This window comes from Mirounga angustirostris, unplaced genomic scaffold, assembly GCF_029215605.1.
Source record: "Mirounga angustirostris isolate CCGP_5_RB_7025 unplaced genomic scaffold, mMirAng1.0.hap1 SCAF_2, whole genome shotgun sequence".
NCBI classification, from domain to species: Eukaryota; Metazoa; Chordata; class Mammalia; order Carnivora; family Phocidae; genus Mirounga; species Mirounga angustirostris.
In genome coordinates, this window is record NW_026991710.1 from 3,320,231 (window position 1) to 3,345,155 (window position 24,925).

At 62.1% G+C, this 24,925-nt stretch overlaps 1 protein-coding gene across 10 annotated transcripts in view; it reads right to left on the reverse strand.

Annotated features, from left to right (window-relative positions):
* Nucleotides 1–634: 634 nt before the first annotated feature.
* SH3TC1 (SH3 domain and tetratricopeptide repeats 1) overlaps nt 635–24,925 on the reverse strand; it is a 45,854-nt gene continuing 21,563 nt past the window's right edge. For 6 of the 10 annotated variants that reach the window (XM_064584229.1, XM_064584225.1, XM_064584233.1 and 3 more), the window contains 16 exons: nt 23,916–24,043; nt 22,646–22,751; nt 21,761–21,907; nt 20,966–21,236; nt 19,981–20,057; nt 18,992–19,187; nt 18,128–18,286; nt 16,455–16,588; nt 14,225–14,266; nt 10,932–12,587; nt 8,721–8,901; nt 7,566–7,716; nt 6,343–6,465; nt 5,492–5,642; nt 4,452–4,648; nt 635–1,767 (listed from right to left, as the gene is read on the reverse strand). In XM_064584229.1, coding sequence (XP_064440299.1) covers nt 1,510–1,767; nt 4,452–4,648; nt 5,492–5,642; nt 6,343–6,465; nt 7,566–7,716; nt 8,721–8,901; nt 10,932–12,587; nt 14,225–14,266; nt 16,455–16,588; nt 18,128–18,286; nt 18,992–19,187; nt 19,981–20,057; nt 20,966–21,236; nt 21,761–21,907; nt 22,646–22,751; nt 23,916–24,043 — 3,977 coding nt within the window. In that variant the 3' untranslated portion in view covers nt 635–1,509. The remainder of the gene's footprint in view (nt 1,768–4,451; nt 4,649–5,491; nt 5,643–6,342; nt 6,466–7,565; nt 7,717–8,720; nt 8,902–10,931; nt 12,588–14,224; nt 14,267–16,454; nt 16,589–18,127; nt 18,287–18,991; nt 19,188–19,980; nt 20,058–20,965; nt 21,237–21,760; nt 21,908–22,645; nt 22,752–23,915; nt 24,044–24,925) is intronic. The other 4 variants (XM_064584230.1, XR_010409257.1, XM_054509010.2 and 1 more) reach the window with 4 other exon arrangements.

The window sequence follows — 24,925 nt, forward strand, 5'->3', positions numbered from 1 at the left end:
GGGCGACAGGGCGAGGAAGGTCAGCGAAGGCACAGATTCCCAGGCAGGTGCTGGGCCCCTGAGTGACCCAGCCGCAGGTCCAGGCCCAGGCGCTGCCCAGCGGTCAGTGACCTCGGAGATCTGGGCTGGGGTCACTGTGCCGGCCGTGGCCTGCCACACCAGTGTGGGTCATCAGGTCATCCTGTTTTCAATTTCGTTGCGGCCTCCTCCCACTTTCCACGCCCAGCCCCGAGAAGGCAGTTTGGGGTCAAGGTTGGAAGGTTCGGCTGTCTCTCTGCTGCCCCCTGGTGGGAGCGGCCAGGACGGGGCCTGCAGGCCACCTCTGAGCCGGGCAGGGGCTGGGGGCTCCCCTGGACCCCAGGGACAGTAAGGATGGTGGAGACCCCCTGCCTCCCTTCCTCGGGGCCTTCCGGGCTCTGCCGCCTCTCCTGGGCGTGGAGCCAAACCCAGAGCTCTGCCCACCGGCCAGTCCCTCTGCCGGCCTCGGTTTCCCCTTCTGCTAAAGGAGGGTCTCAGAGAAGGTGAAACGAGAAGTGATGTTTTCGGGGCACAGGGGTCCACGAGATGAAGATGTTTTCCAACTAAGTGGAGGCGGTGCTTACACATCACCGTAAATACACAAAATGCCACTGAATGGTCCACTTTAAATGGTTAATTTTATGTGGATTTCACCGTATTTAACAAAATAAATTAAAGAAAAAGAGGAGATTGAAAAATGCCGTGTGGGTGAGAGCCAGCCAGGAGACCCACGGCCTCGCTGGGCCTCAGTGTCCCTGCCGGTAAATTGAGGGTCCCCGGCGCTTGGCGGCCCCAATGCGCCTTTAAACACGCTCAGCAGCAGGCTCCGCACACAGGCCCGGTGAGGCTGGGCCAGAGGACAATCAGGTCGGGGAGCACTGGGGCCACCTTCCCCTTGCCCTGTCTGTTGCCTTCGGGACACTGACGTGCTAACACCCTGTTCTCGGACCCGCCCTTGGGTCCTATGGCAGATGCATCCCTTGGGGCAGGCGGGCAGGTGGTACACTCGGCCCCACCTACCTGCTGTGTGATGGTGGGCCGGGCACCTACCCTCTCTGCGCCTCCATCTCCTCCACTGGAAATGAAGACGGTACCAGCCCCAACCGTGCAGGCCCCGTGAGGGCAGTTTGAGGGCTACAGGCAGGGCCAGAGCCAGACACACAGCGAGGGCATGGGCAAGGGAGAAAGAAGATGCCCAGGGAACCCCACAGCCACCTTCACTCTGACGTGGGGGAACTGGGTGTGGGGGGCCGGCAGGGGGGCCAGTCCTTCCAGCTCATCGCCGCGGACGAGGTGCAGCCGCAGGGTGGTGCCCGGGGACAGGGCCTGGGCCCTGGGCACTCCCCTGGAGGCAGAGTGGGGGACGGGGCCTTGCAGGTTCGAGCAGACTCCTGCAAAATCACGTATTGCTATGGGACCCCCACCTCCGTGCCTCCGTTTCCCAGAAAATGAGCCTCGCAGAGACACTAGGAGAGGTGGGGACAGCGGTCCTCAGGGCGGGGCGCTGGGGGCCAGCCAGGGCGCCCGTCCCCAGCACCGCTCCGGGGCCAGGTTGACCCTGCGGATGTTGAGCTCGGTGGCAAAGGTCCTGGCCTTCTGGTAGAAGAAGAGGGACTTCTCGCGGTCCAGGAGGAAGTTGTGGTAGATGGTGGCCAGGCGCGTGTAGATCTTCATCTGGGCCTTCTTGTTGCCCAGGTCCACCGCCGCGGCCAGCGCCAGCTGGTAGTACCCGGCCGCGTCGAAGGGGTCCTGAAGGGGAGATGGCGTTTGCCAGACTCAGCGCTAATGCGCCTGGGTGCGGGCGGGGGCTTGCCCGTGCCCAGCCTCCCCGACCTGCCCACCCCCAGCCCCTCCTGAGGGAGTGCTAAACTCAGACCCTGCCCTTCCCTGTGCCGCTCGGAATGGGAGGGCTTCCTGGAGGAGGGGACATCCCAAGTAAGGAACTGGCCACAGCGGGTGCTCGCTTGGGGGGGCTGTGCATCTGCGTGTGTGTGCATGCCTGTCCTGTACGGGGCCACAGGGAGCCTCTCTGCCTCCTGGGCGTGTGCCGGAGGGGACGAAGTAGGCCCGCGGCCCCTGATGGAATTCCAAGATCTCCTCGTGGTGAAGACAGACGTGGTGCTGACGGCGGTCATGGCAGGGAGGCCCCTTGACCCCAGCCTCCCGGGCCCAGGGACCTTTCCTTCCTGCACCATGAGACCGTGGAGAGATAAGGTCCTGTCCCCAGAGCCTGGGCATCAGGTCAGGCACCCTGGGCCCGGCTCCCTGACTCTTGTCTTGGACAAGTGTGTTCACCTCTCCAGCCTGTTTCCCCTTCTTGTGCAGAGCTGCTTGTCACCAATCTCATAGACCCTGGGGTTCTAAGCTCTATGTGGCCCCATCCTCAGATGACCGAGGGGTCAGGAGCATTATGTCACAGACGCCCGATGGCTCTGGGTATAAGGAGCGCAGCTGAGGTGGGCCAAAGGCCTGCCCGACCCCAGCCTCCACGGCCCCTGCACGGGGGAGGGCCCAGCCCAGAGCCTAGCCTGGGACAGCAGGCACAGACATGGAGCACGGTCACTGGGTCAGACGATGTGGGTTCCGAGGTCCCGGGCACTGGATCCCCACCATGCGGCTCCCAATCCCTACTCTGATTAATGGACCATGCCCGGCCTCAGTCTCTGCCCTGTCCTGTGGGGGCACCTCTCTTCTAGAACTATAAAGCATGTGAAGAGCCAACCACAGAGCTGGGATCACACAGAGGCTGGGTCACATACAGCCTGGGTTACAGATCCTGGATCACACAGAGCTTGAATCACACAGAACCTGGTTGTCACAGAGCCTGGATCACACAGATACTAGATTGCACAGAGCCTAGATATCACAGAGCCTGGGTCACACAGAGCTTGGATCACACAGAACCTGGTTGTCACAGAGCCTGGATCACACAGAGTCTAGATTGCACAGAGCCTGGATATCACAGAGCCTGGGTCACACATAGCCTAGATCACACAGACTCTGGATGGCACATGGCCTGGATCACACAGAGCCTAGATCGCACAGAGTCTGGAATCACAGAGCCTGGATATCAAAAGCCTGGGTCACACAGAGCCTGGATCACAAAGAGCCTGGAGGGCACAGAGCTAGGATCATAAGAGCCTGGATGGCACATGGCACATGATCTAGACAGAGTCTAGATCACACAGAGCCTGGAAGGCACAGAGCCTGGTTCACATAGAACTTAGGTCGTGCAGAGCTTGGATCACACAGAGCCTGGATCACAAGGAGATTGGATGGCACAGAGCCTAAATCACACAGAGCTTGGATCACACAGAGTCTGGATATCACAGAGCCTGGGTCATGCAGAGCCTGGATCACACAGACTGGATGGCACATGGCCTGGATCACACAGAGCCTAGATCGCACAGAGCCTGGAATCACAGAGCCTGGATATCAAAAGCCTAGGTCACACAGAGCCTGGATCACAAAGAGCCTGGAGGGCACAGAGCTAGGATCATAAGAGCCTGGATGGCACATGGCACATGATCTAGACAGAGTCTAGATCACACAGAGCCTGGATGGCACAGAGCCTGGATCACAGAGAACCTAGGTCGTGCAGAGCTTGGATCACACAAAGCCTGGATCACAAGGAGATTGGATGGCACAGAGCCTAGATAACACAGAGCTTGGATCACACAGAGTCTGGATATCACAGAGCCTGGGTCATGCAGAGCCTGGATCACACAGACTGGATGGCACATGGCCTGAATCACACAGAGTCTAGATCGTACAGAGCCTGGAATCACAGAGCCTGGATATCACAAAGCGTGGGTCACACAGAGCCTGGATCACACAGACTGGAATGCAGTGAGGCTAAGCTGCAGTACCCACCACTGCCCACAAGCTCCCCCAGAACTGTGGGACTGACATAGCAGGAGGCCGCAGTGACCATCTCTGACCACCAGGTGTCACTAGTGCATAGCCAAAGCTGCCCCAGGCAGGGAGTTGGGGGCCACCAACTGGGTGGGGATCTTCCGGTGCCCCCCCTGCTCCTAGATGGCATTCAGGGGGGAGGTGGAGGGGGAGAAGTCAGCCCTGGGCTGGGGCGCACCCCCTTCAGCCGACACGGCGCAGGGCCGCGGTGCAGTGCAATGCTATCCCTAGGGTGGGGCGATGGGCATCGGTGGGCGTAGGGGAGCGAGGGAGACCTCTCCAGGCTCTGGTCTGTGTCCACTGCGGGGCTGGGAGCGGATGGGGGAGAGACCCCGGCTCCAGGGCCTGGGACGGTGTCTGCTGACCACGCCTGCTCCTCACGGCCTGGCCTGGAGCTCCGCGGGGCAGACACCGGGGCCAACGCTGGAGGAGGGCGGGACCCCGACCTGGGGGTCTGCGTGCAACCCCACGCCAAGAGGGACCCAAGTGCCCCGAGCCCTGCCCCCCGCCCCACCCACCTTCAGATCGTAGAAGATGATGTCGCCGAGCACCAGATACACTTTCACATAGTACAGGGTCTCCTCATCGAACTGTAGGGGCGAGCTGCAGAGCGACAGAGCCTTGAGGTAGAAGTGCTCCGCCAGCTCGCCGTGGCCCAGCCGCTGGTGCAGGGCCGCCAGCCGGTGGTAGGCCACTCGCTCGTTCAGCCGGTCCCCTAGGGACGCAGGGGAGGGGGCGCACGTGAGGTCACAGCTGCAGGGGTGGGGGGCACAGACCAGCTCCGGCCCCCACGCCCACACTGTCTCAAAGCTCCAGCCAGTCACTTCCCGTCCCAAGACTCAGTCTTCCCGTCTACACAGCGGGCCCAGTATTGCCTGCGCCCTGTCCACGTCAGGAAGGTGGACATCCCAGCTCTGTGTCTGCACACGGCTGCCTGGAGGGGGTGACAGCAGGCCCCAGAGTCAGGCAGTCTGTGCATCGCCAAGCACTGGGACTCCAGCCAACCTGCAGACACGACAGGGCCCCTCCCTGCTGCATTAGCAGGAGCCCCCTCCCCCCACCCTCCCCCCACCTGTCTCCAAGTCCCTGCCCGTTCCCCGTGGGGCCTGCACACACACCCTACTGCACACCCACTGCGTGTCTCTCTCTGGGGTGCTGGGACAGAGGGTGCCCGGCATTGAGGGGACCGGGGTGTGGCCAGCCAGGAACAGTGGGGCCGGCAGAGTGCCGTGATGGACACCAGTAAGGCATGGCATGTGTGCAGGGACGGGAGAGAAGCCTGGGTGTCCACAATGCAGGGCCACCAGCCGGCCTCCCGGTCAGCCGGGAGAGAGGCGGAGGAAGCCACAGGGCGGACACGCAGCGCGTGGGACACTTCCTGAGAGGCCCCGACCCGTCCCCCGGGCAGATTTGGGGCCGCTCAGCCCAGCCCCCCGGCAGGAGAGAGGGCAGCTGCAGCCCCGAGCAGCCCCGCAGGCGTCCTGGGCTTCGGCCTCCTGTGCCCACCCTGCAGGTTCCGGAGGCGGAGGCCCCGCGGGGGCCGGTGTGCGGGGCTCACCCCGGGTGATGCTCAGCGCCAGGGCCACGTGGGCGAACTCCAGGCCCTCGCGGGGCGACTCCAGCTCGGCCAGCAGCGCCACCAGCTTGTTGCACAACCGCAGCTCCACCTCCTGGTTCCCTGTGGTCACGGCCAGTGGCAGCGCCCGATCCTGCCGCACAGGCAGTTGTCAGGCCTTGCCCACAGCGGCCGGCCCGGCCCAGGACCGCTCCAGGGCCCTGAACACACGCAGGGAGCTTCCACCCCTCCATCCCTGCATCTGTATTCAGCTCTGGCCCCCAAGGGCAAGGTCAGCCTGGAGAGGCCCTGACAGTCCCAGGGCCACTGGACCTTGAGCAAGCTGGGGCGTGACCTGCAGCCCATCTCAGTGACCTCAGACCGCCCCCACCCCCCGGGCGATGAGAGCCTGACCAGGAGGGTCCAACGCCCCTCCGCGCTCTAAAAATGCATGTCTCTCTGTACCCCAGGGCTGAGCTGCACGCCGTGAGCCGGGTGGGCAGGGAGAAGCCGGCCTCCTTGGGAGGCTCCTACAGCCCTGGGCCCCGGTGCCGATCCCCCCACTGACGTGCTGTCCTGTCTCTCTGAGCCTCAGCTTCCTCATCTGCAAGACGGAGCAGGACTCGCCTCCCAGCTGTTTGAGGACCTGTAAGCCTGAAGCTGCCTCTGTCCCTCAAACAGTCCCTCCTTTCTCCTTCCCTCCCAGGTTGGGGGTGGGGGTCCAGATCACCCCAGGTGAAACCACCCAGAAACGAAGCGAGTGCATGGGGCAGCCCTCCAGTCCAGGTGGGAGGCCTCTGCCAGCCCACTCCTGTGCCTCGGCCCTCGAGGCCCACCCTCGTCACCCAGCTCACCCGGTAGAAGGACACTGCTTTCTCTCGCTCCCAGGTCCCATTGAAGAAGATGTCCCCAGCCGCCTCAAACAGCTCCAGCCCCAGGTTGGGGTCCCCCGTGTACAGGGCCGCATTCTGTGCCACCTGTGGGCATGCAGGAACTCTCATGAGACCCACAGTGCTCTGGAGGGAGCTCACAGCCTCCCCAGCCGCCCCCAGGCCCTTGAGGCGGCCCTGAGGATGCACGACACGTGCGCTGGGTGTCTCTTTCCTCTCCCACACCTCCGTCCCTCAGCAGGGACTGGCCTGTTTCCAGCCCCTGTGCAGCTGGGGACATCAGCTCCCACTACATAGCAGGGGGAGCCCCATCCAGCTGGGGCCCCGGGAGTCGGCAGGTGTGGGCTGCTGAGGACTCTGGGACGGAGCTCGGAGGGGGCTCTGAGTCCTGCTGGCCGCTCCCGGACCCTGGCGTTCTCTCCTCTGGCTTCCCCTCTACCATTTATTTTCCTCCGTGGCCCTTGGCAACACCTGCCCGTCTCTCCCACCAGATGCTAAGGCTGTTGGTTCTCCAATGCATCCAGGGCCCAGCAAGGTGCCTGGCACGTAACAGGTGCTCAACAAGCACCAGGAGTGGACAGGAGTGGGCTGGCCCCGCGGGCAATCCAGAACCCGCCACACTCCCATGCACCTCTGGCCTTCACCACCACATCCCTGTCCGCAGCCCCAAGGCGGCCCCGAGTCAGAACTGTCAGAACTGCCCTCCCCGCCCCCCCGCAGCCATCCGCTCCCGCTCTGGGATCCTCAGCCCCTGGCCCAGGGAAGTACACACCAGGTGCTCAAAAATGGAAACACTCATGAGCCTCATGAGTCTCTCAATTTACTCAAAATCATGTCACGTTTGGGAACTCAGCTGGAAATGGAGCTCCCGTGATGAATGCATTTTTTAAGGGGACAGGCCATATGCTGCCGAAGCAAGTTCTTCTGTGTGTCAGTCGAGTGAACACATCATCTGCACGTTTATTGAGCACTTGCTGTGTACCAACACAGCGGTGGGCGCGGTGAGGGGCACAGGCGTCTGGGCCCCGGGGGCTGGGATTGTTGTGGAAGATGCTGGGGGGCGGGGCGTCCAGGGTGGGGGTGGCAGGGGCGGCTGGCAAGCAGCAGGTGCCCGCAGCGGGTTGGGGATGAGGGAGCGAGCGAGCCGGGGAGCGGAGTGTGCATGCACGTGCCCCACGCCCTTGCACCTGGATGTAGAGATCCACCAGCTCGTTCTGCTGGAGGATGTAGTAGATCTTCCCTGCCTGCAGCCAGGCATGCGCCTCCTTCTCCTTCTTCTGGAGGTCGATGAAGATCCCCAGACTGCGCTTGGTGTAGTCCAGCGCGGACTTGTAGGCCCTGGAATTCGAGCGGGCCGGTCAGAGCGGGCGTCCCCAGGCCGGCGGCCTGCAAGCAGGCACGCCAGGCTCTTCCCAGTGCCTGTCGGGTGACTTCTGTGCATCCGGCAACAGTAAAAGACACTCTCTGGAGGGAACGGGGAGGAGGAGCAGACCACCCTCTCTGCACCCCACCCCGACTCCCCAGACACGGGCCTGCCCGACCCCTCCAGCCACAGCCTGGAACATCAGCGCTGGGCAGAGATTTACAGATAATGTAGGCCAGTGGTTCCCAAACTCAGGTAGGATTGTAGGGCCCTGCTCCCAGAGCTTCGGACTCAGCAGGTCTGGGGTGGGGCCTGGGACTGTGCATTCCCAGGAGGCTCCCAGGTGATGTGGATGCCGCTGATCCAGGGACCCTGCTTTGAGAAGCATCGATCAAGGTCACTGTCCATTAGTCCTGCTGTGAAACTGAGGCCCAAGGGTGTGGGGTAGAGGCCAAGATGGGCCCATGGCTCCTTCCCTGCCTCTCAGTGAGTCCCCAGCTGGATGGGGAGGTGATCAGTGATCTTCCCGGGCCGTCCGTTACCCCCTCTGATCAGGATGCTCAGTGTGGGCATCACCCCGGACAGGTGACCCTGAAACTCTGCCCACAGGAAGCAGGCAGGACAGCCAGCTACCTCTCCGTGGATGAGAATCCTTCAGGTCCATGTGGCCACTGTGTGTGTCATCCGAGGGGACAGTTGGGGACAGGTTGCCCGGCCCAGAGCTGGACTGGCCAGAGGAGACTCAGGGCAGGCAGAGGTCAGCTTACTAAAGCCACCAGGACAGGAAGAATGGCCCAGAAACGCACACGCTACCTCCACCGGGAGGTCGGGAGGTGTATGGGCGGAGGACAGCTGTCCTGGGACCCACGAGCCCTGGTCGGGACGACCCCCAGGCCCGCCGACTCAGAGCCTGTCTGACACCAGGAATGAAACAGCCCCTAAGGAGAGGTTGCCCCCCGATCGGGGCCGGTGTCCTTACCGCTCAGTGCCCAGCGACAGGTAGAGCTGGCTGAGGGTCTCCAGGAGCTGGCCCTCCAGCGCCTTGTCGGCCACCCTGCTGGCCAGCGAGAGCTGAAACTCGTGGTAGACGACGCACTGGGCCTTACTGGGCAAGACTTTGCTGTAGAAGTGACACAGTTGCTGGACGGCTCGCAGCTGGCCTGGGTGGGGGTACAGGAGGAGCACGTCACCATCGTGCATTGCGTGACATGGGACATCTGCAGGGCTCAAAGGCCCCCGCTGTGTGCCTGCGTCTTCCGTGCCTCCAGCCGGGGTCATGGCAGGTGGGGAAACTGAGCTCAGACAGGCTAGGCCCCCTGCTCAAGGTCGAGCAGCCGAGGCGCACCGTGGGGAGCCCAGGCAGGGCATGTCACAGACACGCTGCTGACCACTTCCACGATTCCCAGGCCTGGGGATCCTGGCCAGCCCCTCCCAGCATGCCGGGCAGCCTGCCTCTGCTTCCCAAGACCCCTCCCGGCCAGACAGGGGCTGCCTTCGCACCACACTGACCGGCAGACGGCACCAGCCTCCCCACGCGGCAGGTGGGCACGCTGAGTCCGAAGCAGAGTACGGTGCACGGTGGGGCTGGGATTTAGACACAGCTTCCAGCTCCTTTACAGAGCCGGGCTCCGAGCCCACAGCCTTACTTGCCTCGCCTGAACCAGGGGGCTGAGGGCAGTTGAGCGCTTTCCCCACTAAACCGATCCAGACATCAAGGAGGACACAGACGATCAGAACAACCCCGTGACCCATGCAACCTCACACGTCCTATTTCCGGGACAGATCATGTGCCAAGTCCCAGAGCAATTCTCAGTACACGTGAGGGGACGGGCGTCTTACAGAGCATGGAACGAGACCAGAAATCAGTAGGAAGGAAGTTCGGGAAGTTCACGGGTATGTGGGTGCAAAAAACGTGCTCCTAAATAGCCCGCGGCTCACGGAAGACATCACAACAGGAACTCGACGGTGTTTGGAGATGAGTGGAGATAAAAGCACAACGTACCCAAACCTACAGGATGCAGGACTGCAGCATTTAGAGGGACTTTCTAGCTCTAAATGCCTACATTAAAAAAGAAAAATTTCAGATAAAAAATTTAAACTTCCACCAAAAAGAGGAGGTAACTAGACCCAGAGCAAGCAAAAGGAAGGAACAAAGGTTCAAGAGCAGAGATAAAATAGTAACATCGAGAAGAGAAAAACCGAGAGAGAAAATGAATGAAACTGAATGATGGATCTTCGGGAAGATGAGCAAAACGGACTCATCTTTAGCCAGACCAGAAGAAAAGCTGTAAAGTTGTCAGAATCTGCAGTGAATGAGGGGGCATTAGCACCAATCTGACAGAAACGAAAGGCACAGAAGAGGATGAACGATTTATGCTGACAAAGGTCAACCTCAATAAAACGGACAAACCTAGGGAGACACAAGCTACCAAAACCAGCTCAGAGAGGATGGAGCGACCCTCAGCGTCCTTGAGGTTTAGCACGGGGGGAGGGGGACAGCGGGCCTTGTGAGCGCAGCCAGGACCTGCCCGAGGCTGCAGGGCACGTGTAGGGACCCAGCTCTTGGGTCCTCCTAGGGGTCCAGAAGTTCCCCTTCCAGGCTCAGTGAGTGTCCTATATCCCTCAGTGGCTCCCCAGTGCTCTCGGGGAAAATGCCAGCCCACAGTCTGGATTCCCTGGCCCCTGCTTGGGTTTTCACCACCCACCACCCAATGCACCCATCCCAAACTCTGCATCTCCCTGCATGGCCCAGCCTCTCACCCCAGAGCCTTTGCATGGGCTGCACCTTCTGCCTGCCCTCCATCCCATGCTTGGCTAAACCCTCCTCAACCCTGAGGTCCCATGAGTCGGGGCCAGGAGCCTCCCATCATCACGAGGAGCACCCCCTTTTGTGCCTCCTGTGACCTGGGCATCAGTTTCCCACATTTGGCCACCAGCGGAGCCTGCACAGAGCCTGGCGTGCTCTGAGAGCCGCCCCCCAGCCAGCCTCAAAGGCACCTGCAAGTATCTGCAGGTTTCCACCGCTCAACACTCTGGATGCTGGGAAAACCACCGCTTGCCTCCGGGTCGCAAACCCCGGGCGTGCTCTGGGCAGACATGGAAAGAAAACACGTTATCTCCCAGGAAGCCGGCGCGTGGACCCCGACCCGGGGAAGAGTGGGGCCAGGAACCGGGCGCGGCTGACGCTTACCCTCCAAGTGGTCCGTCTCCACGGCGACCAGAAAGGCCCACTCGTAGTAGCACTTGCCCTCTCGGGCGAGGGCCCTGCGGGTGTACAGGTGGCCCAGCCTCAAGAGCACCCAGGTGAAGTCCTGGCCGCGCTCCCTGCCGGGCAGCCGCGAGAAGAGCTTCACGGCCTCCAGGTGGTAGTGCTGGGCCAGGCCCACCGCGCCGGCCTGCAGGCACAGGGCCCCGAAATTGGCCAGGACCACCGCTTGGTTCCGCAGCTGGCCCTGGTTCCGGGCCACTCGCAGGGCGCGGTAGTAGCCCTCGGCCGCCTGCCGGGTCCTGCCGGTCCTCCTCAGGGCCACGGCCGCCACGTTGGCGATCACGCCCTCCTGGTCCACGCTGGCCACCGCCACGTCCAGGACGGACTCGAGGATGTCCAGGGCCACCGCGCTCTGCCCGTGGAGCACGTACAACCAGGCCAGCGCCACCACGTAGTCCACGGCCAGGCGGCCGCCGGCGCCCGCGGCCGCGTCCACGGCCTGCGTCATGCAGGAGATGGCCCTGGCCTGCTGCCCGTGGTGGCTGTGCAGCCGGGCCAGGCTGGCGCAGAGGGGGCCGCGCAGGGGGCCCGAGGCCGCCGAGGCCAGTGCCCGCCGGAGGTAGTGCGCTGTCTGGGAGGGCGGCCGGTGGCGCCGGGGCGAGTTCCGGAGGACCAGGTCCGCGCTCCGGAGCGAGCCGCCCGGCGAGCCGCGCGCCCGCAGCGAGGCCGCCCTGACGCAGCCGAGCACCAGGTGTGGCAGGCACTGGCGGCTGTAGATGTCGGCCAGGAGCAGGTAGCCGTCCGCGGGCCAGCAGGCCTCCGGGGAGCCCGAGGCCACGTGCAGCAACAGCAGCCTCTCCAGGAAGGGCAGCGCCCCCTCGGGCTGCTTGAGGCGGGCGTGGTGCCTGGCCAGCAGGAAGCAGGCCCGGGCCTCGGCCTGGGGGCTCCGGCAGAGGATGGCCCGGCGCAGGGCGTGCCTCAGGAGCTCCGACTCGGCCTCGGTGCTGCAGACGTGGCCGGGCGTCCCCAGGAGCAGGGCCGAGGCTTTGGGCAGCACCTGCGCACACCTGTCCCTGTTCTTCTGCTTCAGGTGGATGGTGGCCAGGTTGGCGTACACGGCCACCACCAGGAAGAGGTCGCCAAAGCGGCCCCCCAGCGCCCCCAGGGCCTCCTCGAAGTACACGCGGGCCTGGGACAGCTTGAGCCTGCGCACACACAGCCGCCCCAGGAGGAAGCAGAGCCTGGCGAGGGCCATGGGGAAGCCGGCCTTCTTGGCCGCCGCCCGGGCCTGTGCCAGGTGCCCGGCCAGCTCCTTCTCGTCGCTGAAGCCACAGAACAGGGTGCTCAGCCCCGGCAGGGAGAGGTCGTACAGGCCACGGAAGCAGGCCTTGTACCCAGGCACGTCCAGGAACAGCAGCAGCGAGCCCAGCGCCTCCGGGTGGGCCCAGTCGGCCCCCGCGTCCAAGCAGAAGGAGGGCTCCTCGCTGTCCTGTGAGCTTACACCACTGGACGCCGTGCACAGACCCCAGGACACGGGCTCCTCGGGGCAGCCCCCGCCGGACTTGCATTGTTCTAGAACATTCTTCACCTTCTGGAGGGTCTCACGTGGCTCTGGGTGCAGGCAAGGCTGAGGCATTTCTGCAAAGCACCAACCCCCCCCGGATGGATTAGAGTCTGATCGGGGTCCAGACTGGGGTAGGGACATCCCTCCGAGCCTCAGTGTCCCTGTCATGAGGGCCTGAGCCTCCCCTACCTGAGCACCAAAATTCACGTGAAATGCCGAGCCCAGAGCCCAGCACCCAGCACTCAGGGGGAGCTCAAACATGGTTACAAGAATAAGGATCGGTTTGGCCAAGCTTTTCACCCGGTAACCCCTTCCTATGCTTCCCGTTTGAAAGCACCGCTCTGCGATCACTCGGAGTCCTTTCCCCTCCAGAAAGAATTAAAGCCACTTAACGGACAGACGCGTCCATGTTCCTGGCTACAACCGCCTCCGTGGGATTTCCCAGTGCTTGGGGGTCTCCTGTCAGGTGCAGGACCCCCGTGAAAAATCATTATGAGCCAATCAGAGCTATGGGTCAGCAGGTGCTCACAAGCCACCCACAGAACGGACGAAACCCACACCGCTGGAGGACAGCGATGTCTGTGTCCCTCTGTCCAGCTCTGGTCTGGGGCCATGTCTGGTAGGAAAGATGAGGAATGGCTCCCAGACCCGCGGGTCTCCACCTTCCCCCTGGCTGGTTTGAGAATCCGAGGTCCACAGCTACTAAAGGGACAAGGTGCTGGAGAATCTGGGGACGCCCGCTGCCCAAAGCGCCCGCCCACCGGACTGTTGGCTTTGGACGGAGCCAGAGCCCGAAGACACATCCAGGGCTGAGCTTCCTGTTGGGAAAACATGAGCTTAAAGAGGAATGTGTTTGGAAGGAAAGAACCAGCATCTAAAGACTCTTGTGTTTTGAGTTCACATGCAAAAAATATGTTCAGAACTAACTCTCTTTATTAGTCTATAAAGGCTAGGAATAAAAAAGAATTCAGTGTGGTTCAGGGGCAAATGTCTGACCTGACTACCTGATGTGTGGGTGTGAATGTGCCCCCACCCCCTCCAACGCTGGCAGGTCCTGCCTCCCCTCACTCAGCAAGCCCCGGGCTGCAGGGAGGGCCCGGGAGTAGCCCTGGAATATCCAGAACCTTCCTTCTCCAATACCCAAAGTGGCCCTTCCCTGTTTGCGTCTAGGTGGACCCCATTCCCAAGGAACCCCAATGGGACCTTGGGCATTCAAGTCCCCAGGATCTCCCCGATGCAGACCCTCTGTGGGGGGACGAGATGGTGGTGTGGAAGGAGGAGGGAGTCTCCCTTAACCAGCTCCCAGGGGGAAGAAGAGGCGGATCCTAGAGGGATTTCTGCAGCACGAAGCTCCAAATACAGGCCCTATACCCCCTTCACCTTCTCAAAGCAGAGAATTTCAGCTGGTCTAGGTTTCAAGAAAGGAACCATGGTTGGGCATGGGCTCAGGCAATGGAGAGGACGCCCCCACCTTAGCTGGAGGGCTGGCGTGTTCACAGGGGACCAACTACCACAGCAGCGGGGGGCTTCACCTTTACCTCATCCACCTCCCCTGCAGGGCCGGACGCCCCACCTGCCCGCCCTCCCCCATGAAGGTGTGAGGTCCTGGCCCAGCACCCCATCTGTACCCAGCCCTGCAGCCTCTGCCTGGCATCATCCCCCAAGGCCCCGCCCGTCCCCATAGGAACTCTGCCCTGTGGAAAGAACCTACCTTGTTCTTCCAGCTGGTCAAACTCGGCTTCTTCTAATCTGTCTGAAATGGGGGAGAAGAGAAGTGTCACCCTCGGCCAGCACCTCTGGGAGGGGCCATGTCGGCAAGGGGTGGTGACACCAGGACAGGAACACTCGGGCAGCCTGAGGGGCTGTGGAGCTAGGGGATCCCCCGGTCGGTCGAGGGGCTGAGAACCCCCATCTTGCAGGCTCTGCCCCACCCCACCCTCTCCAGAGGCCACGTGCTTCTGCAGCCACTGCTCTGGGAACTGGGGTGCGCTGCCCACCATGGGCAGCCCTCGGCCTCACGGGCTGTCCCCGGGAACAGTGGGGAGCTCCACTGCGCCCCCACCCTCCTCTCGCCAGGGCCAGCCCTCCCTAAGCCTCGCTTTCCACCTCCTGAAAATGGGCCGACGCTAGCAGCTGGCTGGGAAAAGTCGTATGAGGTGTGAAGTCAGCTACGACAAACGTGCAGGCTCGCAGGAAGCTCTGTGGCCCCTGGAGGAAGAGGACCCCCAGAACGCCCCCCCTGCACTGAGGGGTGCCGACAGCCTTCCTAAAACAGAAGACATCGCATGCCAGGCTGGCTTAAGCCTTATACGCTCAGCTGAAATCTAAGTTTGCCTGTTTAGAGAAACCAATCTGTGGGAACCTAGAAAGTTTACCTCTGCCGTTGGTGGAGAAGCTCCCGCAGTGTGTGTCAGCACGTAGACCGCGAGCAATGTGTGTATGTGCGTGTGCGCGCGCGCATGTGTGATGTGTAGGTGTGTGCATGTGTGTGCATGCATGATGTGTAGGTGTGTGCACATGTGATGCGTGTGTGCATGTGTGTGTCGTGTGATGTGTAGGTATGTGCATGTGTGTGTCATGTGATGTGTAGGTGTGTGTGTGCATGCATGATGTGTAGATGTGCACGTGTGATGTGTAGGTATGTGCATATGTGTGTCGTGTGATGTGTAGGTATGTGCATATGTGTGTCCTGTGATGTGTAGGTGTGTGCATGTGTGTGCACGTGTGATGTGTAGGTATGTGCATATGTGTGTCCTGTGATGTGTAGGTGTGTGCATGTGTGTGCACGTGTGATGTGTAGGTGTGTGCATATGTGTGTCGTGTGATGTGTAGGTGTGTGCATGTGTGTGCGCACGTGTGATGTGTAGGTGTGTGCACATGTGATGTGTGTGTGCGTGTGTGTGCACGTGTGATGTGTAGGTGTGTCCATGTGTATGTGTGCATGTGTGTCCTGTGTGGTGTGTTGGTGTGTGCACATGATGTGTGTGCCTGTGTACGTGCACACGTGTGTCATGTGTGGTGTGTGCGTGCATTGTGTGCACGTATGTGTAAGGGTGTGTGTGTGTGTGTGTGTGTACACACTTGTATGCCCCTCCACCCGTGGGATGAAGGAACCAGCTAGCACGTTGCGCCCACGGCCGTCGACCAGCAAGTTCGCTCGGCACCATTCCCTCTGTTGCTGCTCACGCACTCCCCACCTCACCCGTGGCCCTGCCTTCCGAGGACAGGGTGGCGGGGCAAAAGCAGCATTGTCTTTAGGGGGTGGCAGCCCTGGGGTCCAGCCCCGGCCCCCCAGCTATCAGGCAACCTGGCCAGACCACAGCCGCACGAGCCCAGGCCCCTCAACGCGGCGAAGGGAGAACGGTCGCTCCCACACACACGGTGGGAGAGGCGGCACGTGGGCAGCGGGCCAGCCCCAGGTCTGTGTGCCACCCCGCCCCCGCCCCCGCCCCGGGGGACTGTGGCTCTTAGGCCAGCGCTCCCCGGGCAGCAGGGAGCTTCGGGGCCCCTTGGGGGCATCTCCCTGCCCCTTTCTCTGTGCCCCCCTCTGCATCTGGCCCGCTGCCCCTAGACCTCCCAGAGGAGTAGCACCATCTGCTGGTCACTTTTAAGTGCCCGGGGGTTGGCGCAGGAAGCCGGGCCTCCCGGAAGGGGGGTGGGGGGCAGGGGTTGCCGCGAGCAGTGCACGGAAGCCAAACAGTCACGCTCCACCGAGGGGACGGTAGCACGTCCTGGCCCGGGGCTGGCGGCCAGCAGCCTGTGCGGCCCCGCGGGAAAGCGGTCTGCTTCCAAACCCTCCCGTCCCTCTGCGAATCTGCCCCTAGAGCCCGTCCGGAGCACCCGGCTGGAGGGGGCGGCCAGCTGCAGGTCCTGTGGCGTCCCTGCAGCCAGGGGGAGGCGCGGGAGGAGCAGTGCCCCAGCGCCCGCACCCCCACACCTACCCAAGCTGTACACCGTGCAGACGTCTGCACCAGACACCCTCCTCAGTAGCTGCCTGGCGTCCTCCTCCGAAAAGCGCCCTTCATTGCTGAAGAATGACCTTTCTTCTTCATTGAGAAAAATCACATTTTCCAGCCTGGGGGAAAAAAAAAGGTGCTTTATTTAAGACAGCACGTTTCCTAAGTAAGACCCATTTCTACTCTCTCATTTGAGTGACAGGCCCCTCACACCTGCTCTGTGCCCCGTGATGAAGCCACGGGACAGAAACAAAAAAAATCTGCCCTCCAGGCTGCCTCATCCTGCTGGAGGCAGACGTCCAGGAGCAGGAGAGGTGGCTACGGACCCAGGAGGTCATGGCAGCCAGGGAAGGTGAGCTCCTAGGCAGCCTGCAAAGTCCCACTTCAAATGCCCTTTCCCCTGCGAAGCAGGTGGTGAAGCTCCAGGCAGACATCAGTCCCTTCGGTCCTGAGCTCCCACGGCTCCGCGTATGGCCCCTGCAAGTGCTCCCCACAGCGCCCCACACAAACACCGGGTGTGAGTCTGCGCCAGGTCAGGGAGATGGAAAACAGGAAGCAGAGCAGGGAGAGAAGGAACAGGCGATTTGCGCCTGTAGGACTGAATTAGCAGCATTAATAGGAAACTCTGAAAAGCACTTGGAAACTGGAAGGAGCTATTTGGAGACATTGAAGAAAATCTCAGCGTGACATCTGGAGCATCCGACAGAACAACAGGCCTGTATTCCTCAGGGACACGGCATCCCAAAGGTCAAGGAGATGAAGGAACTGTCTCGGACTCAGGAGGCGAGGCAGTGCCACGTGGTCCGGAACGTTCTCTGGGTTGGGAGGGCATGCCTGGGACACTGGCAAGAGCTCCTCCAACAGCCGTCCCAGCTCAGGCAAGCCCAGCCGCCTGCGCAGAGATGCGGCCTCCCCTGGACGAGACAGGAATTGTCTAGACCGAGGGTCCCCAGACAGCGTTCCACGGAACTCCAGCCGCTGGGGCTGTGAGAGAGGGTCCTGAAGGTGAAGTCAGTGCACAAACACATTCCAACAGGGAAAGGTCAGACCTCGCAGCGCCTTCCTAGTGCGGACCGCCAGCCAGGCACGCGGGGGCGTCCCCACCTCGCGGGGGCTCTGCCGAGTTGGTGACGGAACGCTGGGAGGAACGCGCTTTGGGAAACGCCGACCCAGCCGCGGCTCTCAGCTCCAGGCCAGCCAGCTTCGAGCCGCTCCTGACGAGCAGGCGCAACAGACACTTTTAAGTTCGCCAAGCCAAAGCGGCCTTCGAGATTTGGTCTGGGAGGCGCTGGTCTGTGAACGACCCCGGATGTTGAGGCCAGAGGATCCCCTGCAGACGTGTGCGGGAGGCCAGGCCCAGGGGCCCGGGGACAGACCCAGTGAAGGCCTTTCCATACACCCACCTTCTCTGGGCTCCCCGACTGAGGTCTTCGCAACGGAAGCTCAAGGCCAGAGGAACAGAAAGGCCCCAAATGATGGGCATAGCTGTGCTCGCAGACCGCTCTCCCAGGACGCCATGCTGCTGCCCGGGGCCACACAGTGGGGACGCTCAGAATTCCCCCCATGGGGTGGGCACGTCATCAGCAGGTGTGGGGGGTCCCAGAGGGAGAGGAGCACGTCCCCAAGGATGAGCCACTGGAGAGGGGACTTGGACTCACTCAGGGGCGCACATGTCCACACAGTCGTTCTCGAAGGTGGACAGACCTGCACAGCTGGACTCAAAGTGCTCTGACGGCAATGGCAGCCTTTGACACGGGTGGTCGCCAGGGTCTGGGTCACAGGGGGCCTTGAAGGACAGGCCCAGGGTCCGCGAAGGGCTTTGTGAAAGGGAGTGGCATAGTGCACAAGGATGAACAGTGTCCCTCAAAATTCATTCATGTCCACCTAGAACCTCAGAAGGTGACCATATTCAATAAAGGGTTTTTGCAGGTGTAATTAGTTAGGACGAGGTCACACTGGAGTAGGGGGGCCCTGATCCAAAAGCAGGTGTCCTTCTAGTAAGAGGGATGCACAGACCCATGGGGGCGGAAGGGGGGCACATGAGGACAGAGCACAGATTGGGGTGATGCGGCCCCAAGCCCAGGAACGTTGTGGCCGCCAGGAGCTGGATGAAACTAGTCACGATCCTCCCCTGGCGCCTCCAGGGAAAGCGTGGCTCCATGACCCCTGATTTGGGACTTGTGGCCTCGAGAACTGGGACAGAATTGCCCTCTGCTGTTCTCAGCCCCTGGCAGGTGGTGCTTTGTCACTAGGCAGCCCCCAGACCACGCTGGAGTTTGGGGAAGAGCCCCTGCCCGGCTGCACGTGGTGAAGGACATGGGGGTCCAGACAGGAAGCTGAACCAGCCCCGGGGACAAGGGAACCGGGCCTGGACAGTGGCCAGGGGGAGGGACAGGGAAGGGAGCGCCGTCCAGGACCACGTCCAGGTTTGTCACCTGGGCGTCAGCCAAGGGCGAGGGTGGCAGGCTCCCCACAGGGGTGGAAGTACGGGCTCGGGAGGGGACAGGGCCTCAGCCACTCACTCAGACACTTGGCCCTGCACACTGACGAGACTCGTCTGCACAAACCCGACCTGGCCCGAGGCCGTGTGCCGGCCCAGGCACCAGGGCAGGCCGGGCACCTGGGCGCCCAGGACCTCGATGATGTCACCGCCTCGGAAGGTCATCTCTTCAGGCCCGGAGCCCTGGTAGTCTGCCACCGCCGTGGCCAGGCCCGTGGCTGCAGGAGGGGGGTCACACGGTCAGCACTGGGGGCAGACTCAGAGGGGCCCTCTGCCGGGAATGAGTGGTCGGGGTTGCAATGAGGCGTGGCCACTGCACCCAAGGGGCTGGGCCTCTAGTGGTTCTTGGAGGGGGCGCTTGATCCCCACACTGAGGAGGAGAAACTGAGGCCCAGGGCTGTCCACCTCCAAGGCCAGGGACTTCTCCTCTGTCCCACACCAGCAAGGCCAGGCTGGGGCCCATCCAGGGCAGATGCAGCTGTAAACATAGGTCTCTCTACCATGGGGCCTTACGTTCACTGAGCAGGTACACAAGGCCATCCCTGCACCAGCCGGCTTGGAGCAGGGCAGGGAGTACTGGACCAGGAGCCCAAGCCGAAGGCCCACGCTGTCTTTTCAAGAGAAGCCCTAAGAACTAAGCCTCAAGAGCCTCCATTAGTGCAAATTCAGCCGGAGCCTAGCCCACCCATGCAAGGGCCCTCCGGCATGTTGAATGTGCAAGCCAGAGAGAAAGCCATGCCTGATGGATGGCCTGTGAGGTGACACTCGGGCTTTCCTAGAGACAGTGACAGGGACCCGGCCCGGCCTTGCCGTACCGTGTGAAATGAATCTGGACCAGCCTGTGGGACGTCTCTGAGCCTGAGTTGTCACAACATGAACTGGAGAGGATTCTAGCTACCTCCTCCGGCTTGGGGAGGATTCATGGTGAGCACAGAAGCTTCCAGAATGCTGGTGCCTGCCCCGCTTTGCCAATCCCTTTCCCAGGGGAGGAAGGTCAGTGGAAGCATTTACCCATCAGTGGGATGTCCGATGTCACAGGTCCATTCATGGAGTCGTCGATGGGGTCCCAGGGGACCCTAAGAGCCCATCTGGAGTGGGACGAGAGAGGATTTCAGGTGTGTGGCAAGTTCAAACTGAGTCAACTGGGCAAGTCAGCAGCCCCCAGGGACCCAAGAGAACTCCAGCACTTGCCCGACTACACACACACACACACACACACACACACAGACATGTGTGGCCTTTAGGCCCAGGTGTGTGGCACGGCCTGCAGGGAGCCCCGTGCTGCCCAGCCCAGGTGCCTCCTGCCCTGCCTCAGGCTGGCATTCTGGGAGACCTCCCTCCATTCACCCAGGACAGAAGCTGAGCCACTGCCTGTTAGTTCACAGCTTCCGAACATCAGGTCATTGAGTTTCTCTCTTTGCTTTGGCTGCCAGGAAGCTCCAAGCCCAGTTAACGCCCCACATTCAGCACGTGAGCAGGAACTTAACATGCGACCCATCCTCGCCCTCCCCAGGCTTTATCTGCCTTGTGCCTCCTTACTATGGGTACACATTTGGCAGCTAGCTCCCTCAAAAGCTTTCCAGAACAAGCCAGAGTAGGGGCGCCTGGGGGGCTCGGAAGGGTTAAGCGTCAGACTCTTGATCTCAGCTCAGGGCTTGATCTCAGGGTCGTGAGTTCAAGCCCCATGTGTGGCTCCACACTGGGCATGGAGCCAACTACTTAAAAAAATAACAACAACGAGCTAGAACATGAAGCAAGAGTTCTGGGCTGCACCCTCCTGCCCGGGCAGCCCCACTGGGGAATGTCAGTGTCCTCATGCAGGTGGCAGCCCACGGCCACACACCGGAAGCAGTGGAAGAGGGACCCGCGAGGGTCTGTTGGGGGCCCCTGTCCACCTCCTCTGCCCTGCGGATGGGCCGGGGCCTGGGGGGTTCTCCATGAGGCCCGACAACGCGCGGGACGGGCTGGAAGCACAGAAACAAAGTTCGGTACCTACTGATGAAATGGAATCAAAGTTTCTGGAGTGGCCGTCGCTGCCACCTCCTCGGAGGACGTGCCGGGGCTGGGAGCACAAGGGTCCACTGCTGGGGCTGCCTCTCCCTGGGGAACCCCCGAGGCTCGCCTGAGGGCCCGGGGGCCGCTCCCTGCACCCCGGGGGCTGGTCTTCACTCGCACACGGTGGTCAGGACACAGGACGAAGACAGGACCTTCAAAGTGACAGACGGTGTCCTTCAGGGTGGCTGGACGCCCTGCCAGGTGGGACCCACCTGTCCTGCCAGGTGACACGTGTGAAGGGAGCCCTGCAGGGTCTCCCCGGCCCCAGGCTCTGCTCAGACCTCACCCAGCCTCAGACCCTCAGGGCCTCAGTTTCCCTGAGGGGCCCGACCCGTGATCCCAGGGGGCCTGTCTGCTGGGACCACCCCTGGGAGCCCGGCCCCCTCTCTTCTTCTCTGAGGCCAGGGTAAGACAGGCAGCTTTGGGTTCCGTTTGCTGCTGGCTTGCACCCCATGATGAGGCCACCACGGCACTCAAAGCAGTATTGGGTCAGGACCTTGGGGTGGGGGTGCTGCTTGCAGAAACACTTTCACTATTATTTTTGGGGGGCCTGACCAGGTCTTTACGGCAAAGTGACAGGGCCCGGGCATTTCACGGCCAGGGTCCCCCCATGTACCCCTGCGTGAGGCCCCGTCAAGTCTCCGCGTGCACGCCAGAGCCTCCAGGCCCCCCTCCCCCGGGCGTCCCAAGCACAGTGTGGGGCCGGCCCTTGTCACCGTCACCACGTGGTGCTCACCTTCCTGGGCGAGGAGGCTCTCGTGCGTCAGCCTCAAGGCCTCCTGGTCCACATGGACTTGGACAGCTGTCTCCTCGTCCTCGTTGGGTGAGAGCAGCCAGAAGGCCTGGTCCACGAGTAGGTTTTCCAGGCAGTGATGAGTGAAGCCTGGGGGCCAGACAGGCTGGGTCACCAGCAGGCTCCAAAGGGAGGCAGGGAAGCCTTCAGGGCCCCGGTGCTGGGGGATCCCCGTCCTGCTTCAGGGACTTGCGCCACCATCTACAACCCAGACAGGCCCCAGGTCTGACCATCTGGGCTGAGAGTGGACCGGCCATGACTGTGGGTGACACCCTGGACTTCCCTGTGCCCTGGCGAGTTTAGACGAGGACAAGTCACTCGAGTGACCCTCAGTCTCCTCATCCGTGAGACGGGACCAGAGCCTTCAGGGAGAGCGCGTGCACTCGGGAGTTGGCACAAGATGCTGTCACTCTTATTTTCCACGCTCTCAGGCTCAGACCAAGGTGGCGGAGCACGGTTCCCCAGAGACGCAGCCGGGCCCACAGACGCCTCCGAACGGATGAGGGTCCTTTAGAAAGCAAGCTCTCTGTCCGGGCTGGAAATAACCCGGTCTGTGCTCAGCGGGTCTGAGCTCAGCCTCCCTCGGGGTCTGGCCGCACAAAGCTCCGCACACAGCGCAGCGCGGGGAGGGATGCCTCTGCGCCCCGCCTGTCGCGCCATCTCTCCGCAAGAGCGGGTGAGCACTAACTCCCGCAGCCCGCTGCCCCGGCCCTTGTGAGCGGCACCGGGCTGAAGCCCGATTTATGACATCAAGTGCTCAGCAGTGTGTGACAAGTGTCCTCTAAGGGGAGTCCCCACAGCCAGCTCTGGGAGGGACCCCCACTTTACCAAGAGCATGGTAGGTGGAGAACTTCCAGATTTCCTCGAAAGTCTTAAAGGTCACCACGATCCGATCCTGGTCACTGTGGATGGACAACAGCCTGGCTGACAGCTCCTATGGGGAAGAAACAGTCCCAGGTGGGGGGCTTTCAGGCATCTGACCGCCAGGAGGACAGAGCCGCACAACAAAAGCGTTTTGCTCAAGTGACCCAGGCAGGTGGGGAAGCACGGAGCTGGTTCCTCTACGGCCCGAGGCTGGGGCTCTCAAGCCAGCCGTGGCTCCCCAGTACCTGTGCCAAGCCCTGCTCCTTCCCAGAGCCCCTGCGGGCTCCGTGCTCCGGCCCCCGCCCTCCGCGACAGCAGATTCTCCCCGCAGGCTGGGCTCTCAGCCCTGTGCATCCCAGCCTTGCCTCCCAGCCCTTCCGGCAGCACCGACGGGGGGATGCGTCCTCACTCCGGCACCCCCTCTCCTCTGACTCCCATCCCATGAACACCCCGGGTGGTGACCGGGCAGGAGCGTCACCCCAGCACTTATAAGGCACAGGGTGTGTGCGCTGGGGAAGGGGGTGCTGCTCTGCGCTCCGCTTGACAGACTGAAAACAGGCCGCGTTTCTTGTCCAAGGTCTGACCCTCAGCACATGGCACGCCGAGGTCCAGCCCCTTGCCCGACACCACGCAGGGCTGGTACTCCCGTGCCGTTTGCAGGATCCGCACCTCGGCTCCGTGGGGTAACAAGTATAAGCATCCCTGACAGGTGGCCGAGGGAGCTGGGTTCACAGAGGCCAAGGTCAGGCGGGCTGGCTGCAAGGTCACCTGGTGGCTGCCCAGCCCTAAGCCCCAGGACCTCTGTCATGGAGAGGTCGCCCTGCCCAGCCCACTCCTCGGCCACCGTCCTGCCAGAGCGTCCACTGTGCAGAGGCCAACAGGGGCCTGGCTCCATCATCAGAGTAAGATCAGCACACACCAGTCCTTCTTGCTCCCCATGACAGGGACTTTAAGAGTATCAGCAGGGTGGGGGGCACAGAGAGTGGGAGGGGACCTGGGAGCACCGTGGGCCACGTGTGGCTAGAACTGCGGGTGTGATCGGTGGCCCCCTGACCCAGACATCCAGGAGAACAGCCAGGGACAAGTCACGGTGCCACCACCTGTGGCCTTGGCCCCTCAGGGACAGAGGCCTGGGCATCAAAGGCCCTCCTGCTAGGTCTACCCCTGTCCCCTGTCCGTTCTCAGGCTTGGAGCTCCTGTGCCTCCCCGGGCCCCCCGGAGAAGCCAGGCTCACCCCCAGCGCACGGGCCACCTCCCGGCTGTCATTTTCCAACAGGCGGAGCCGGCTCCTCACGGTCTGCTGCAGGCTGGGGTCTGGCAGCCCCGTCTTCCTCCGCACGGCCAGCAGCTGCAAGGTCAGGTCTGGGAGGGGCAGCGGGAGCCAGCACTCAGCGAAGTCACCAGAGTCACTGTGACCTCTGGCCCCGACCTCTCCCACCGCTCCAGACAGGGGCATTCAAGCTCCAGCAAATCACCCACAGGCGTCCCAGGACTTATCATCCTCTCTCCTAAACTGACCCCTCCCCCTCCCCCTCATTCCCATTTCCAAAAGGGTTCCCAGCCCCCACCCAGCTTAGACCAAGGACACTTCCCTGCACCACACAGCACCCGGGTCCACCGGTGAACTGCAAAACCAGGCCAAACCCTCCGTGGCCCCCTTCCCCGTGGCCCGGGTCCCCTAGGTCTGCCCTGGGCAGTTGTCCAGGCCCCACCCGCCAACTCCACGCAGTCCTCCGGTCCTCAGACAGCCAGAGGTCTGCTTACAGTGAGCTGCACGCCCCTGCTCTCAACCCTCCCAGGCCGCCTCCAGCCATGTGGAGCCTTTGAGTTCTGGAAATACGGCCCGTGCAACTGTGGCAACCAGATTTTTCATTTTAATTCAGTTAAACAGAAACAAAAATCGTGTGGCTCCTATACTGGATAGGTTGGCTGCAGGCTTTTCCTTCTCAGGGAGACTGAGACACAAGCCCTTTCCACCTTCCCACCAGCACAGCCTCGAGCCTCTGGCTCTGCTCCCCCCATCACCTCTTCTCTCCCTCCCCTCTAGCCTGGGGCCTCTCTGCTGCCCTAGGAGATCAAAGCACCCCCACACATCCTGCCCCAGGGCCTTTGCACTCACTACATCCTCCACCTGGAGCAGTCTCTCCCAGACCAAATCCTGGCCTGACAGGCTGCCCTAAAATTCACATCTCTGCTCAAATGCCCCCACCTGCCCCCACCCCTGCCCCCTGAAGAGGCCTCCCA